The sequence below is a fragment of the Cariama cristata genome, unplaced genomic scaffold (genome assembly GCF_000690535.1).
Source record: "Cariama cristata isolate BGI_N322 unplaced genomic scaffold, ASM69053v1 scaffold4605, whole genome shotgun sequence".
Taxonomy (NCBI): Eukaryota; Metazoa; Chordata; class Aves; order Cariamiformes; family Cariamidae; genus Cariama; species Cariama cristata.
In genome coordinates, this window is record NW_009617956.1 from 1 (window position 1) to 16,979 (window position 16,979).

A 16,979-nucleotide genomic window follows, 5' to 3' on the forward strand; every position below is an offset into this window, starting at 1 on the left:
CTCATTTTTAAAGGAGGGGAGAGGCAACCACCACACACTTAACTGGGCATAGCTCAGCTTGCTGCACGACACTGCAAGGTTGTAAACAAGAGGGAGACTAGACACTTATCCTCTACTCAAAGAGGACAAAAAAAGAATTGCCTCTCCCCTTCAGCCTCAGAAGTCATTAGAAGCACATAAAGGGAAAGCTGTTCAGGTGAAAAAAGAAAACCGTGAAAGAGGTGCTTTATGTAAATGCATATTGTACTCCCCAGCTCCCGCCCGTACTGGGGTCTCCTCAGGCCCTGCTTCCCACTCTGTCCCCATACCACTACAGCTCCTCTGCATCCATTTGCCTCTCCAGCTCCCAGCTACACATCCTCCACCACGCCAGCCCATTGCTGTCATTCCTTCCCTCAGCAGCAGCACTGAATTTGAATGTAACATTCAAAGTCGTAGGAAGTTTCTTTGTTCTTCTCTCCTATGTCCCTGAAGCCTCTATAAAGCGTTTTTTACTTCAGAAAGCAAGATGTGACAAGCAAAACAAACAAAAAACCACAAACAAGACAAAAATAGGAATTCAACTGAATACAATTGTGTATTCAACATAACAAACAAACCTAAGCTGAGTGAATTCCCACGTAGGATATGAATATTAACTTTGTTTCTTAAGAAGAAAGGAAAAAAACCACCTCACCAAATACTTTTCCATTATACTGGGCATGTGGCACCTGTTTCTACCCCACAAGGAAATCCATTTCAAATAGATTTTGACAAGGAGTGACATAAATAACTTCCTCAATTTTCCATTAAAACAGGTGGCTGGGTAAGGTACAAAGAACCCATTAACTGTTCCCCACAGAGGTCACGGCTGAAGCAAGAGTTCAACCTTTGACGTTGAAGAATCCACAGATCCATGTTCTCGTGTATACTTCAAAAATCCAACACCAGCAAGTTCTACCACAAGATACACTGATACAAGAAAATAAGATTCTTTAGTTCTCCTGCATGTGATGCTACTTTCTATTTAAATGGCAACATGAAAACCACCTCCCATATACTATACCATATACTTTTCTTCATAAACCATAATGAAACTGTTTTTCTAACTGTTCACTTGAACTTCCCTGTATTACAAGCATGTGGTTTTATTATTATTAAACTGGTAAAAAACAGCTGCTTAGAAAATGGCTTACACTGTAAAATCACACCCATAAGACAGGCACAGACATTATATACACACACTTCATGGACTGAGCTAGAGTATTCTTTTTCTTTCCAATTACCTATTCATGAATTGCTTCAAGTAAAATCTTTTTACAATAAGGTTGTATGTTTTAATACTTACACATACCAAAACAGCTGTAAGTTATATTGAAGAAAAGATAATTGCCTTCTTCCCTAGAATGCTTAAAAAATAAAAATAAAAATCCTGCAAGGATTAAGGCCTCTTCTGTCTGTCCCATAGATGCAATATCCAACAGTATGGAAGCGTTCAATTTACAATTCTGAACAGAATAGAGAGAAATCCATAAGGCATTTCAGTCCTCTTTTTCCTTTGGGGTGGTGAGAGGTGGCAATAAACGTTTCTAGGGCTATTTCTTCAAGGGTGATCAAGTACTCCTCTCCATTACTGTTTTATTTTAGCAGCCGTTTTCTCTTTTTCAGAAGTGCATCTCGAAGAGCCAGCTAAATACGAAACAAGAGTGGAATATTCAGGTAAGGAGAATATTAAGTAAGGAGACAACACCACTATCACATCAACAACCCTCTTCAATAGCTTATCAGCTAAAACTGGGAGCAGTAATTGGCAAATACTAATGACTACAGTGGCAGAAATGCTATGGTTATTTAGCTAAACTCAATAGTACAATTAAAGAGCTGGTCTTCAAAAAAAATCAAAACGTTTCAGTACATCATTAGCAAACACTATATAATGAAAGAGATTACAGTAACATAAACTGTTCTTCCACTGACTCATATTCAATTAGAAGAGATCAAGAAAAAACTTCACTCCAGCTGAGAGGTAAGTAGGATTAAATGGCATTTTTGGAAAGAGTACTACATAGCTTCTTTTCAAGGGGGGAAAGACGAGTGCTAGAATTTTTGCAAGTGCCATATCACCCTCAAGAGATTTTGGTGTGTATTTCAGACATGTTTTAGTTGGTAAGGGGCTCCAGCTCTGGACTAGACTACCACCAAAGAGGGCAGCAGAATGCAGTATCCTACAACTATGGTACTCCAACCCACTGTCAACAATTATTTCCAAATCATGGTCAACAGAACTGATGCTGTGGCCTAACTTTAGTGAAAAAAAGTATGAAAAAATTCTTTCACTGTTTAGCTGTTACATTTAAACTCGAAACATTAATCGGGAGTAAGGACTGAAACCATTCAAGACGGCTTTTGAGAGAAAGTGAGCCAAATATAAGAATCATTGTAAACAGCAGTTTCCTCAAAGTGCCTGCATTGTTCGTTTGTGACATTTTTTGTGTGTTTTGCGGGTTAATGTGGTCAGCCTTATTTGGGGTTAGGCAGAACGATAGCAAATAAAAAGACTACAGAAAATATTAGTCCAAGTCTTCCTGTTTAACAGGAACGCTTAAGGCATGTTCTCTCCATTGAGTCTATGAACAGTTTCAGTCTTGCTGCTTTTAAGGCAACAAACTGCAGCTACCCTTGGCACAGCTGCCTGTGGGAACGCACAGTAACTGGACTGCCCAATACACATTTGTGGCTTGTGTACCCTTTCACAAGGGCTGTGGCCAAGCTTACAGCTGAGGAAGCAGCAGAGGCTTCAGCACTGAGAGCAGCATATTGTGAAACTACTGTGGTAGGCTAACTGAAGCAATTTATTTTTTCTAAACAGTTTCAAATAGGTAATAAATAGCATTTATGTCTGTGCTTTAAGTACATTTGTGACAAGCTATTAGATGACCTCAAGGCCAGGACAGATGAGTCCGTAATATGACGGTAACAGGAAAAAGGTCAAAGACAGAATATGTAAAATGAAGAAACACTAAAAGCTTGTCCTGAAAAACAACTCCTCCGTATCAGGGAAGCATTTCTTCTATCACAGGATTATAGTCAGGGTTCTAATATGATCTTCTTTAATCTATATAAAGGAAAACAAACCACATTATCATTACCTTCCTAGCCTACACATGACTCTGCATCAGGGCTTGGTCCTGGATGCATATTAAAGAGACTGACACAAGCATTCTTCACCACCGCAATTCCCGATATATGTCCTTTGGGGTAGGATTCAAGGGAAGCCACCTAGCCCACAGTCCTTTCCAGCAATTAAACCATCAAAGTAAACAGCAACGACTTAGGGTACGGTATAGGCAGCACTTCGCCTGCAATGTAAATTTACTGCTCACACTGCCCCATCTATTTTCAACATTAAATATTACCTGTTTTTCCCTGAAAGAACGCTTGTTTTTTGTCCGGACACTATGGCTGTATCTCATCATCATGAAGTTCTTGTGCTTTTTCTTTTCTTTGTTGGAAGAGCTGGCAAATGGGTTAATTCTCGTTTTCTTTTTCACAAATTCTTTTCTGTCTGTTTTTCCAGCCTAGAATAGACAATGTAAGATAGTAACAGGGGTCAATTTCCTTTCCCTAACAGTTAACATCAGCTGCTAAGGTGACAGGTTCTATGGCAGTAACAATAAATCCAGGTCCAGTATGTTACATGCATTCTTCCAGGCTGGCTGTATTTCTCAAGTCACAGTGAAAATTGGGTGTGTCTGTATGTTCATTGTCACCTGTGACCAGCAAGAGGCTGTTTATTTGTTACAGCCAAGACACAACAGCAAAAAACTATACAGAACATTTCTCAAAACACAGATGGCAACTGGATACCTGTCTTACAGATGCAACCCCAACACCTCCTCCTTCTGCAGGAGACAAAAAACACAAACCCCAATCTACAAAGACAGAAGATAGGAAATAGCCCCGTTCCTCACCATTGCAGTTGCCAGTCTGGTCTCCTTGTCCGATTTAGGCTTCTTATGCAGGTGTTCAATATCTCTGAGAGAAAGCAACTCTCCCCTACAGACACAAAATTCCAAGAAAAGGCCATCACACACAAAACTTCATCTGGCAAGAAAAACAATATGCCCTCTTCACCCTTGACCTCTCACCCATCTCTTACACCTCTTACGTCTTCCTATAAACATTCACACAAGCACTTCTTGTTCTCTCTCAGGCTAATCCTCATGCTTGGGACAACCCTTACAAAAGTCTCATTACTGTTTTTCAAGTCCTGCTTAATCCACAAAGTTTAAGAAATTCTGGAGATACAACCATGCAACTACTACTACAAAACTCACCACATGCCTATTGGTCCAACCAAGCAAAACAGACTCATCGTTACCATCTGCCCCTCTTGTCTTTTCTCTCAGGTATAAACAAATTCCCCAGGTCAGGATCTATCCTAGGCTGCGTGGCCATTTGCCACCTGTCCCAAGGGAATACCGACCAACAGCAGAGCTCTGCACCCTGCTGCCATTAAAAGCTGTATCACCAGGTTACAGGGCAGAGAAAGCACTCATCAGTAGTCCATATCCTACCTGCCCTCCTCCTCTTCATCATCTATTTCAATATTTTTCCTCTTTGCAGCTTTGCCAGGTGCAGAATTAAGTTCTTTGGAAAGCTGGGCGAGACGTATTTTGTGGAAGTCTTCTTGAGTTAGCAGCCTGCTTGTACTGACTGCTGCAGCTTTGGCTTTTCGTTCCTCTATGGGCATGCTCTTCACCTTCTCTGCCTTTTGAAAAAAGTACAACAGAATCATCATCCAGAGCTTTGCAAACCATTTCTGCACCACAATCCATGACCCCTGCCTCCCAAATACCTATGTGGGGCAATAGTGTTGGGAAGTGCTACAACTAGTTGTTAGGACTCTTCATAGTCTTATATCCAACATGTAGTATTAGCATCAAGAAGTGCATCCTCTCTCTATTTCAGAGTGAATAAAAGCACTCATATAAATATCATAGCTTTGAAAGAATTTAGCACTGGGACAGAACTCCCCCATCTCTCTCCCTCATCCTAACAACATGCATGCTGCAGCACAGGTGCTAAGTTGTACTTCAGCCTCACTGATTTTCACCAAGTTACTCCACAGCCCTGGATAGTTAGTTATGAGCAGCCACATCAAGGTACAGAGCAAGAGAATCTGGTCTGCTATTAAGAAGACTCATTTGGATTTGGGGTAGAAGACACCAAGAACTCACTACTTCTTGCTGCTCCTCATCTGAGGAGTGATGCACATCAATCCATTCTCCATCTTCATTATCTTCTTCCTCACTCAGACTAGCACTTTCCCATCCATCTGCTCAGGGGAAGAAGCGCACAGAGCTGTTAATACAGATTCAGCTTAACTGCTTGAGTTTGAAATAATTTCAGATTGGATTGCAAGCTCTCCCTGCCTTTCATTCCCTATCTGCTAACTGCATTTAGGCCGAGGGACATGCTTACCAAACAGGCAAGCTGCAGGGTCTCAGTGTCTCAGCCTTAGAACTACACAGACATTACAAAGACATAAGATACTTCATACATCTGATCACTATTTGTTAATGATTTTTAGAAGACATCCACAGTTGAACAGACCGGCAGCTCCCATGCTTTCCCACTGGCAAGCTCAGCTACCAAATTCCAGCAGGCTTGCAACTGATTCACAGCTGTGCAAAAAGCCCTCAGCTTTGATTTCTTAGCACACCCACATCACATCCATATTCGGTTACAGACACCAATTTTTATAGTGATAACTGCACATGGCAGCGTGAGATCTTTTGAAACACACACATGCACCCCTACAACAGACTGCTTAAAGCAACTGGTCTATTTTGTCATTACTGTGAGTTGCACTCACCTTAATACTTTTATTTATTATGAGCTTTCAACAAACGTGGTACAATGGTGATCAGAGCCTTTACAGGAAATGCATTTATGTACACCTCATTCACTCAAAACCAAACCGACCACAGAAAATACCCAAAGCAGCTTGCAACAAGTCAGTGTTGCAGCAAGCTGTACCATAATGCCAGACTTTGCAAAGCTTAACTCTCATCCAAAGTTAAAGATCCTCAAAACAAAGTGCATTCAGGACAGTCTCTGAAGAAACACAGCTGTTTACAGATGCTAATCCTTACTACACTGTTCAGCAAGGGTGTTTCTCACTCCCTGTGATCTAAACCAAGGTGGGAAGCAATGCAATTTATAGCTAAGTTACTTTCTACAGTATATGCATTGCTCTTCTTCACTGTTGTTCAACATGACTGATGGGCTAAAGTTAACAGCTTCAGGAATCAAAGCAAGGATCGCTATACTAATCGCTGCATTCACATGCATAAGAAACATGACATATGAGGGGGTTTATTCCTCCAGTACACCTCCACTGCAATATCTCCAATGCCCTCAGGCTTGATTTGCCAAACTCTTCTGACGTGATTTTTAAGTCCTTCCCCATCTTTTTTTTTCCTGATTCAGGCAGGGTTCCAGGCTATGTGGAACATTTACACAGGAAGTGAATTAAAGAAGCCAAATACTATTTCAAAGTACTATTTCGGTGTTTTATAATACACAACAAAAAACTTTTCTTTAGGAAGAGCTGAACACGTAAAGTTTCATAGCTGTACAATGTCTGTCCCTCTGGTTTTCCACCCCTCAATGTCTATCACATAGAAACAAACTGTACTAGATAAATCACACTTACTCAAGGATAGTTGCAAATGCTTCTTAATGGACAAATACAGACGTGCAAGCCACACAGCATGTGAGAGCAGCAAATGAAATGTACAAACACCAAGTTTTATGTCCAAATAAAATCTTAGTGACAATGATGCTTAAAATAGAAGTGGTAAAGAAAAAAAGGCCAACCTTCCTCTTGGGTTCCTTCCTTTTCCTTTTGACACTCAACATCCAGTACTTCTGCTCCTGGAATATAATCTTTGGCATCCAGTTCTCCATATTCATGAATCCTCGCTTCCAACGAGGCCTCAGTAGGCTTACCCTGTAAGTTAATAAAATACATGTTAAGCAGGCTGCTATTTTAATGCCCACAAATCCATGAAAAAATATGGTGGAGAAAAGATAAATTCTGCCCGACGAATAAGAAAAGATCTTGAATTACTAAAAAGTTGAATGAACTCTAGGAAAATAGTCGAGCTTCTGTAGCACAACCCTTCCATCAGTGAGTTTGATAAATTTGAACTAAGGCAATCTTGAAATAAGAGCACATCATGTCAAAAGGCAGCAAGGGTACAGGCATGGGAAGAAGGCAGGCATGATTCCACGTCATTCTCAAGAGGCTATGAGACCAGTTCTCATCATCATTTTTGAGCACATGAGCCTATGTTTATGGTGAATGCAATGCACATAAAACAACACTTACCCTGAATTTCTTCTGCAGCATCTCTGGATTCAGAGAACGGAAAAGGTGTATCAGCGTTCTTGCAGACATCATCACATCTACCCAGAAAAAGAAAGAGTCACGAATAAGCACAGAAAAGCAGAATTCCAAGCAAACTGAGAGCCCATTCAGATAATCAGTATTTACAGCCTGGTCATGCCTTTTCTGAATGTATAGCTCGCTCTAATTTCTCCAATACAGGATCCAGCTCTTCCTCAGGGCTAAATCTTTATTAGCAAGCAGTTTCCTTTCTTCAGTTTTGTCAGTTCCCCTGCCATAAGTACCCCTGACTGATTTGTCTCCTATATATATACATACTCAAAATACCAAGAAATGCAAGAGACATATTAAAAATGATACCTCTCAGCCCACATAAAAACAATTCAGACATCACTATTACGAAGGCTGTAACAATGGAGGACCAGATTATACAGGAGAAAAAGGATTTAAAAGTCATAGCCATGTAATACACTTACTTTTATTTTTATGAGTCTTGTACTGAACGAGGTCTTGGAGCAGATCTTCAGTCATGGCTAATGGACATCTGGCAGTGATTTCTTTTATTGCATTGATTCTAAAAAATTGGAAGTGAATTATTTTCTGAACACCATAGCTGGGAGAGACTCTCACTGGCCTAGTAATAGACTGAATTATCTGTAACTTGAAGAACCTTATAGAGCATTTATACAACATTTAGTGTAACAGAGGAGAACATCACAAGAAGCTCTCTGTATCATGGTTCTCCAAAACCCTCCACCTTTGGCCCATACTCCACTCTCCAGCGATTATTTTGTCTGATCCTAGGCCTCAGGATTCTGCAACTGAAGCCTGGGTCCAGGCAGACAGGAAAAGCAGTCAAACAATCACCAGGCCAAGAAAACAACAACAAAAAAATTAAGAGACAGTTCTGGGTAGACTAAGGACAATATAACAGAAGTCTGGAGGCTCACACAAGTTCCTCTTCATCTTCACGCGCACACTTAGTACACTGAGTACCTGGATTAAAACCATGCCCAGAGGAAAAGGAAGAGCTCACAAAATATTCACAACATGTCTACACACGACAGCCTGCCCCTGTTGAATGCTGCTTCTTCAAAAAGAATTCAGCACTCTCCTACATTTACTGATCATTCTCCACTTCACCAGAGCTTTCACAAATACTTCTCTTGATTAGTCAAAGAAAGTACATTACAGTTTCACCAACAGCAACATTTAAATTTGTTGTGAGAAGTGAAATTTCATCCACAAAAAAAAAGTTAAGAGTCTTGAACTATAATGCTCAAGTATAGCCACTCACCAAGTATATACAAATATATTAATTCATAGACAAGAGGTCTACCCTCAAAGTAGAAATAACAGTATCCAGGAAGGAAGAAAAATACATGGCCAAATGAGAAAGCAAAAAACCGCACCATCATGAATCCTGAAAACTTAAGTTACAGCACTAAGCACAGAAACCCATTACTCTGGGCAATTTAAAACACTGCCAACAAAAATAAGGGAAGTTTATGCTGAGATACTGTCCTAACTTGGTTTTATTCATGCAAGTTCTTGAAAGCATAGTACAAATGAGAGGAATAAGTTGCAGGTGGTTTAAAAAAGAAAAATATTTTTCCACATTCAGAGAGAGTTACACAGGTTTTGTAAGATTCTGTACCCACCCTACAGTCATGACCTCCCCAGAATTCTTGTCAGTAACAAAGTTGTTGGCAATGGTCATTAACACTGACTGGATAATCTGTGAATGAGAAAAAAGGTTAAATAAACAATGTATAGTTAATAAAATTGTGAAAATGACTACACATTATTAACAGACAACAGAGCCATTTTCACAGAAAGGCAGAGCTCAGGACTTGTCGCTATAGCCTGCAAATATTTTCTAGACAAGTTCTCTTGCAGAAATGAAGACATCAGACATGAGGGGACTTGCAGAAGCAGCCAAAATTACCATAAGCTTTTAAAAGACAAAGGGTCTGACCAGATTCCCTTTTCCCCCTCCCCACAAACGCAGTCGGTTATATTTCCACCCTGCCCTGCTGTCCATTTCCAACATCGCTGAATGTAGGCGGAGTACTGACCTCAGGTGGTACTAGCTGATGTGAAGCCTGCGCAGCAAACAGAAGAATCTTTGTCACTTCTGGAAGAAAAGACAAGTGGGAAGGAGATGTCAAAGTATATTGCTGCAGCTTACTCTGGCCAATAAATGCATCCACCAAAACAGCTAACTCAACAAGTTGCTCAGTCTAAGTCTCAAAGCCATTTCAGTCTGAAGTTATTTGGGACAATTATTTCTCTTCTCCCACCAAGCGTTAGGAATTCATCTGGTCTCCACCCCAGCAGCAGTGCAGGCCCTTAATAGTCAGCTAAGACGAAAAGAAATGCTCTAGAAGTAGAGTGAAATACCAGTAAAACAAAGCAGCAAGAGGCAGTCATGCTTTGCTCAACTTGTCAGGATTTGCAAGGAACTAGGGACTCAGGAGAATCATTTTATTCCATTGCCGGAGTTTCTCAAATGCTCAGGCAGGGAGCATTGGGTGCACAGAGCTTCCATAAAGTCTAAAGCACTTTGCACTTCTGGCAGCCAGGGCCTTTTACTTCCTTCAGCCACACTCCCTGGACTACTCCAACTTCCTACTGAGCTGCTGCTACCTATTCATTTACAGCACCACTTCTAAGAACTGAGTGTACATGCGACATGGTGGACCAGCAGTGTTATCTACCAGTAGCTACCTACCTCTCTGATGGGGCTGTAGGAATCTCTGAATGAAGGGGTAGAAATTAAAAAGAAAAAGCTGCAAGAAAGAAGTTGTAATAGATTAGCTTCTTGTCTTTTAACTTGAGATCACCTTTCATAGGCTGACGTGCTCTAAAACAATCAATGATTCCACACAGCATGCTCTCCAAATGCCTGGGATTTTATTGCACGATGCATTCTCCTGTCTTGTGTTTGATATACATGGAGATAAGGAAATGACTTGTACAAAGGAAATAGAAGACTCAATCCCAAGCTCTGTGAAATCCAGAGTGGTTCCTGTTAGACTGCAGAGAACTCGCATGAGGGCAGCCTGCTGCACGATCCTATCGTGTGCCACTTCCCTTTGTCTCAGGGCCACAATCTTCTCTCCCAAAACAGAAAGAGACTCCAGTAATTTTGATCACACTTTGGCTGTACCTCAGAGAGTGCTGTTCCTGAGCAATTGCTGGACTCCTCCGAAAAGTCTTTCCCCTTTGAAGAACCTCCCAGGAGAACACAGGTCTTGAAAAAAGGACATGTTCTCCTCTATTCATTAGAGACAGCTCAGCTATTCCAGACCAACAGCTTTCTCTAGCAGAGCTCACTTAGTACCACACAAGTCTGTGCCACTGCGCCATTCCATGAGGCCCACTGGCAACCACCTGACCGTACATCTGCACTTTTCAACATACAGAAAAATTAAACCTCGTTTTCCAGAAGCACAAGGCCAGAGCGTGCCACCACCCAAACCAGGCTGGCTACCATCAGGCCATTATCAAATTATGAGAGTATGTACCTCGTGTATTCCAACTAGCCTAGATATTAGGTCCATGAGCATCATCTTCACTTCAAATCGTTCCTTACAGTTCTCCAGCTGCTTCAGTAGTTTCTCTGCAAAGTCTAGAAGAAGCAATAATAGATTTGTGGTCAACTTAAAGAGCATAATGCAGAACTCAGCTGGGATTAAGTTAAAAAAGCCAGTCAGTCTGATTTGGGTTTTTTAAAGCCCCAGTGCCCTTGCACAGAAGAAATTAAAGGTGGCCAGAGCACTTCTCACAGTTTTGGGGGGTTATTTTTCTTCTCGCATGCCTAGAAGGTCTGAAGCTGTGCACAGGTTCGGGAGAGGGAAAAACTAGCAGAAGTTCCACATCATAAGCATGGACTCAGTATTTAAAGCTAGATTTTTTTAGATACGTTTTGGGTTCATCTGAAAAACAAAATCCCCAGACATTCATTAGATCAGACTAAGACCAAGTCAAGTGATATTAGACAAACATCAGACCAGTAACAGAAACACATTTTTGAAGGGGGTAAGCCAAAGAAGCTACAGGAGATAAACTACTCCCCAGTCAGCAAATTATGGCCTTCATACATGCAAGAAAGAGGTAGAGAGCCATGTCCTGATCTGTAGCAACCTGAAGCAGATGATGTAATATTGCTCCTTCCTTGTCTGACTATCTACAAGTGTTCCACTACAACAAGCACAACAGGACTGGTCTCACTTTTCTGAAGTGCTATGAAACTCTGTGGTAAAAGCACACTACGAGTATCACATTGTCACATTTGTACCTGCTTGTCACTTTAATTCTCCTTAGAGTTCTGTCTGAGCTTCAGTGCCTGGGATTTGAAAAAAGACAAAATACCATCCATGCTTACCTTGGGGATCATGAATCAAGTGAATAGCAGAGAAGTTGAACACCTCTGGCTTGCTCTTCTTCTTCTGTTTCTGCATGGCACAAAGAGTAAAAGAGACTTTTTTCTTTCCACGAAAAAGCTGCAAGTGCTTCAGTTTCAGGCTGCTGTTAAACGCTGCTATTTACCATTCTTCTCTTCAAGAAGAGGCGCTTTGATTTTAACAAGTAAACTATCACTCTTTTCAACTGCATAGGGTTTTCTGCCACCTGACCTAAGAGGGAACAGGAGCTGCAGTAAAGAGTTACTTATCAAGACACTACCATACTTTAAAGCAGGGGACCACACAAAGGGTACCCAGAGCAGGACTAACCCACAACTTAAACTCTTAAGTCTGTTTCAAAGCAGCTCACTTCCAGGTAAACATGGCATATGCCTGGCAAATGGATGCTAGAACACTTGAGGACCTTTACCTAGAAGAGATGACAAAAGGTAGCAACAGGGGCAACAACACAATTTCTGCACTTGAAGGATTAAGCTAAAATGCTGGCAAGTCAGACACCACTCTCCTCACCTTGAGGACCTTCATCGCTTTTTCTAGTTTCTTCTTGCGCTTGGTGGTCTTCTTGTTAGTTGCATACCGCATCATCAGATCTCTGGCTGTGGGAACATCGTCCTTCAGAAAGAATGCAAGCAAAACAAGACTCAAGTGACATCAGGCTTCAAATGAGAATCACAGAAACAAAGTATCAGTATTTTTCAGGATCATGTACCATATTTGAGAACTATCCCTCTTCCTAAGTTTCATCTCACAAAAATACTAGCACTTAAAATCCTGATTCCATAAAACTAGTCACATACCTACATGCAGGAGAGATCATGAACACTTAACAGCACATCACCACAGTAGTTTTTACAGGTGGTTAATTGAAGAGTATTGTTCAGTCACAGACAAATAATGATATCCTGTACTAGGAGGCTCTAGACTGAAATCCTGTTAGGCCATCAGCCTTCTCAAGGTAACTGAATTATGTTTGTTTGCATATAAACAGAAAGTGGAGCACAAAAGGGAAAACTGAAGACAAACCAGACAGCTAAAAAATTAAACCAGCTTCCAATACACTAGGTGAACGCCTCTTCCACAACTCTACATTACACATCCAGCAATTCATGTCTTCACGAACCACACTGACCAGCCCCTGCTTAGGTCTTCAAAGTGAATTGCTTCCTTCACAAGGAGAAGAGGAAAACAAAGGAGCTCTCAGCAGTAGTCTTTAGACAGACAGCAAAGGCATCCTGCTATCAGTTCGGGCCAGCTGTCAAACACACAACTTTTTAGTGAAGCATAGAAACATCTGGAGGAAACAAGACAGAAAACTACGCAACACAGAAGCAGACAGCTTGGCAGAGCCAGGGTCACTAGGATCACAGACCTGTTAAGAGTCTGAAGAACACAGAGGAGAAGATTTAATCACAACACCCACCTCAGATTCTGACTCACTGTCTTGTTTCTCATCTTCATCTCTCCCAAGAAAGAACTTCAAACTAGCAACTAATACCTGAAAAGCAAAGCAAGTTTATGTAGGACAGGACAAACTGACAAGAGTATTTACAACAGCCCTACATCTACATCTTAGGTTACGTGAAGACTCTCCCAACTTTTTATAGGCGTGGATATGAACAGAAAGCAAACCCAATCAGACTGAAAGCCACAGATGTTTTACAGACAGAGTCAATTTTTGCTGCCATCCTCAACACTCAGAGGTACACAGAGTCAAAAAGCAGCTGAGCTTCCACAATGCCTGGAGCAAGTTTCAAGGTGCAAATTCTCTCCTATCATTGTGCAAAGCTATTTCAATCTAATTGCTCCATGTCAACATTATCAGGAACTCCTGCACAGCTGATACCTGAGACAGTGCTCAGAACTCCAAACTTTCATTAGTTTATATGGGTTTGCTGGTGGTTAGTTTTGTTTGGCTAGTTTATATTGAATGGAACAGCTTCTGGACCTTCATAGTGTAAGAACTTATCTCAAATGAGAATATACGTTTTTAAAACCTCCAGCACTGCAGAACTGACATAGATGGCAGAAAGCCTAAGATTCACTCAAGCCCCAGGCAGGACAGCTACTCTCTTCACATTGAACAAATGAAAGCTTTACGGTGCTGATTATAAGGAGGGAATATTCTGAAAGTCTCTTCTGAGCAGCAGTGGAAAGTACACCTACCCTCCCCACAGCAGCCCGCACTTGGTACAAGATGAACTTCCAGTTCTGCTGCTCTGTACATAAGAGCCAAATGCTGCCTCCTCCCACAACACAAGTGGTATTTTGAAAATAAAATAAGCACAAGACAAATCATCAGTGAAGCTTATCAGCAATTACAAAATAAAAAGTTGTGCCCACAGCAGAAAGGTAGCTTAGGTAACATCCAGTTTCATCAAGTCATTCCTGTTCTCACCTTTGTCACTTTTGAAAAGCAGGCAGTTGTGATGACATTTACTGTTTTGGCATCATTCCTGGAATAAAACAAAACACCACCTTTTACTTTAAGTTTGGCAATTTCGAGTTATTCTCAGAAAATTAAGTCTCATGAAATGTGACTCCTAACAAGGACGAAGCTTCATTAGAATCAAGTCTCTCAATGCTCCAAGTAGATTTGCAAACAAAGAAGTTAAGCTCCTGTCATTCTCTTTTATTCTTCTAACATAGCAGTAGCTTCATCTAAATAAACAGACAGACTTGCGTTCCATCTAGTTCATGCTGTGACTGAAGGGACAGAAAGAATAAGCTCCAGTAAGGGAAGACAGATTACCACTTTTTCCACTGGTAAAAATGAAAAAAGCAGTCAAAAAGTGAGCAGTAGTGAGGAGACTACCGTCTTCTCATGCAATTTACCGCTGGGTAACACCTGCTCCGGCATTTTGTAACACAACATAAAGATTCAGCAACATATTAGGTGCAAGACAGCAACTGACAGTACTCAGTGTGCTTTTATTCCTTTCAATACTTATCTAGGCAACAATTTTTCAGCTGCTATCTGCTCAAAATAGGAGCTATATTATAGCTTCACAAAAAATCCTCAAAACTCAAAGCACCCATGAGATCAGTCATCTAGAATGAACTTACAAACTTAAGAAAACAAGAACAAAACCAAAATTCCTCTTTCCAGTGTACATCACAAGCTGTATGCTAATATTAGCAGCTTTTACATGCAAAAGCTCAAAAAAGCGAGCTGCACACACCTTGGGTTTCAAATGCAATACACACAATTTACATACAGTTTTCAACTAGAACACCAAATATTCAACCTAAATAACTCTGAGACTTCACACACGACAGTATTTCTTCCCATCTAAATTCCACTCCACAAAATACAGTCCCATTGGAACACAAATAAGATACATCTATTTAAGTCCCTGCCCCCTGCATTACATTTGCACTACACGCCAGGAGCGATGTCAGGATGGCCGCCCCACAGTAAAATGGGGAATCAATAGCAGCCTGCCAGACCCACCAGATGTTCCTTCTGTAAAGTTCAATCATCACATCCAGAGAGATCTTGGCAGCAGTGGGATTGCTGTCTCTCAACATAGTGTACATGAAATTCTGCAGTGTCTAAGAAAAAAGTTTGGAAACACTTGTTATTAGAAGTCTTTGACAGCATCAAGAGGTTAAACTGAAGTACATCTGAAAGCTAAAATACTTACTGTGTTTACTTTATTGTTTTTGTGTTTAGCATTGACATTCTTGATGTCCGACACGATGTGTGTATACAAAGTCTGCAAAAGGAGGGATAATAGGGAGTAACCGACACAAGTCATGCAGAGAACAATACAGGCATACTACTATTCCCCCAAAGTCTCCAAGTACTAAAATGAGACCAAACAGATCACCCCTGAGAATATTACTCTAAGTTACAGTTGGAAAAACAACAAGAAGTTATCCTGTAAAGTCTCATGTATGCCTTCTTTTTATGTATTTGAAAAGCATCCTTAATTTACAGCACAGTAAGGCAGGAAAACGAACAGCACGAAGTATTGCTTAAAAAAGTCCCACCCCTGCCTCATTCAGGCATGTTCCAATGGCCAGTTTAGTAACTCTGGAGGCAGAAAGCAAGTATTTTCACTTTTATGGCAGAAAGCCTGCAATACAGCTTTAACTAGCAGCTGGTTTGGTTTTAGTTGTTTTGCTCAGAAGTTCTCACAAAGAATTCGTTAAGGCCTGTTCTGACTGCAACGTGTTGATGGTTTTCACCTGCACACACCCCCAAGCTGCTCAGTTCCAAACGGAGGACGGGCCTACAGCCTGCAATGGCGCAGTAAAGATGTTTACAGCAGCATGCCTCATTACTAACCAAACATACAGATCGAGTCCTGCCTCCAGCACTGTCAATTGCTGAAAAAGCAGAGCTATTTTAAACTTTCTTCTTTTGTTACCAAGGAAAGGAGAACCACTGCCTGCCAGCACTGCGTTACTTCTGGCAATTTGGTCAAAACCCACTGGAAATAAAGACCGGTTTTTGTAAGCACGGCTTACTTTTCGTAAAAGCTTATCGTGACACCGCAGCAGTTGAAAGAAGAGCTCCAGCAAACTTGTTGGATTTATTAGATTCTTGTTTCTTAACAAGATCAAAGCTTTACAGAATGTCTGTAATAGAGAAACAGGGAATCAGAACCAAAATTTCATAATACTCTCCAGTTTCCATCTTTATTCAAAAATTAACAAGCAAACCACAAGCTCTAACCTCACTGGTAAAGGGCATATTTTAACCGCAGGACGCGGTCTGCCCCAAACGCCTTTTGGTGCGGGTCTTACCATGCGCAGGTCTGCATCCAGGACCGTATGGTGGTAGGAGAGCAGCTCCTTCAGCTGCTGGGGAAAGCTGGCCATGTGCTCTGGGTAGCAGTGGGCAACCTGGGTAGAGACAGACCCAGCTGAACGCTCTGCTGGAAACCTTGGGTTGCCTCATAACCCTGGGAAGGCATCCGATCTTGTAAGCAACCAATAAAATTATAATTGTTCGTATAATGACAATTTAATATACGCAGAAGTAAGTTATTATCGATGCCCAGATGTAAGCGGTACAATGCAATTTAAAAAAAACTTTTAAAAATTATACTAAATGCTCAAAAGAAAAACTTGTGTTCCTGGAAACCGACAATATCGGTGCAGAAATCCGAGTCGCTGCGGTTTCACGGCAACAGCACAAGCAGGCG

The 16,979-nt window shown here is 41.1% G+C and overlaps 1 protein-coding gene across 1 annotated transcript in view; it reads right to left on the reverse strand.

Moving 5' to 3' along the window:
- Positions 1–1,577: 1,577 nt before the first annotated feature.
- The window catches only part of SDAD1 (SDA1 domain containing 1), a gene marked incomplete at its 5' end in the record, with an annotated part of 15,631 nt that continues 229 nt past the window's right edge, over positions 1,578–16,979 (reverse strand). The window contains 20 exons of the mRNA XM_009700669.1: positions 1,578–1,668; positions 3,396–3,557; positions 3,951–4,035; positions 4,557–4,750; positions 5,220–5,317; positions 6,865–6,997; positions 7,379–7,455; positions 7,873–7,970; positions 9,058–9,134; positions 9,475–9,533; positions 10,131–10,188; positions 10,927–11,030; positions 11,787–11,856; positions 12,337–12,438; positions 13,247–13,321; positions 14,222–14,279; positions 15,278–15,378; positions 15,471–15,542; positions 16,300–16,410; positions 16,579–16,677. Coding sequence (XP_009698971.1) covers positions 1,618–1,668; positions 3,396–3,557; positions 3,951–4,035; positions 4,557–4,750; positions 5,220–5,317; positions 6,865–6,997; positions 7,379–7,455; positions 7,873–7,970; positions 9,058–9,134; positions 9,475–9,533; positions 10,131–10,188; positions 10,927–11,030; positions 11,787–11,856; positions 12,337–12,438; positions 13,247–13,321; positions 14,222–14,279; positions 15,278–15,378; positions 15,471–15,542; positions 16,300–16,410; positions 16,579–16,677 — 1,884 coding nt within the window. The remainder of the gene's footprint in view (positions 1,669–3,395; positions 3,558–3,950; positions 4,036–4,556; positions 4,751–5,219; positions 5,318–6,864; positions 6,998–7,378; positions 7,456–7,872; positions 7,971–9,057; positions 9,135–9,474; positions 9,534–10,130; positions 10,189–10,926; positions 11,031–11,786; positions 11,857–12,336; positions 12,439–13,246; positions 13,322–14,221; positions 14,280–15,277; positions 15,379–15,470; positions 15,543–16,299; positions 16,411–16,578; positions 16,678–16,979) is intronic.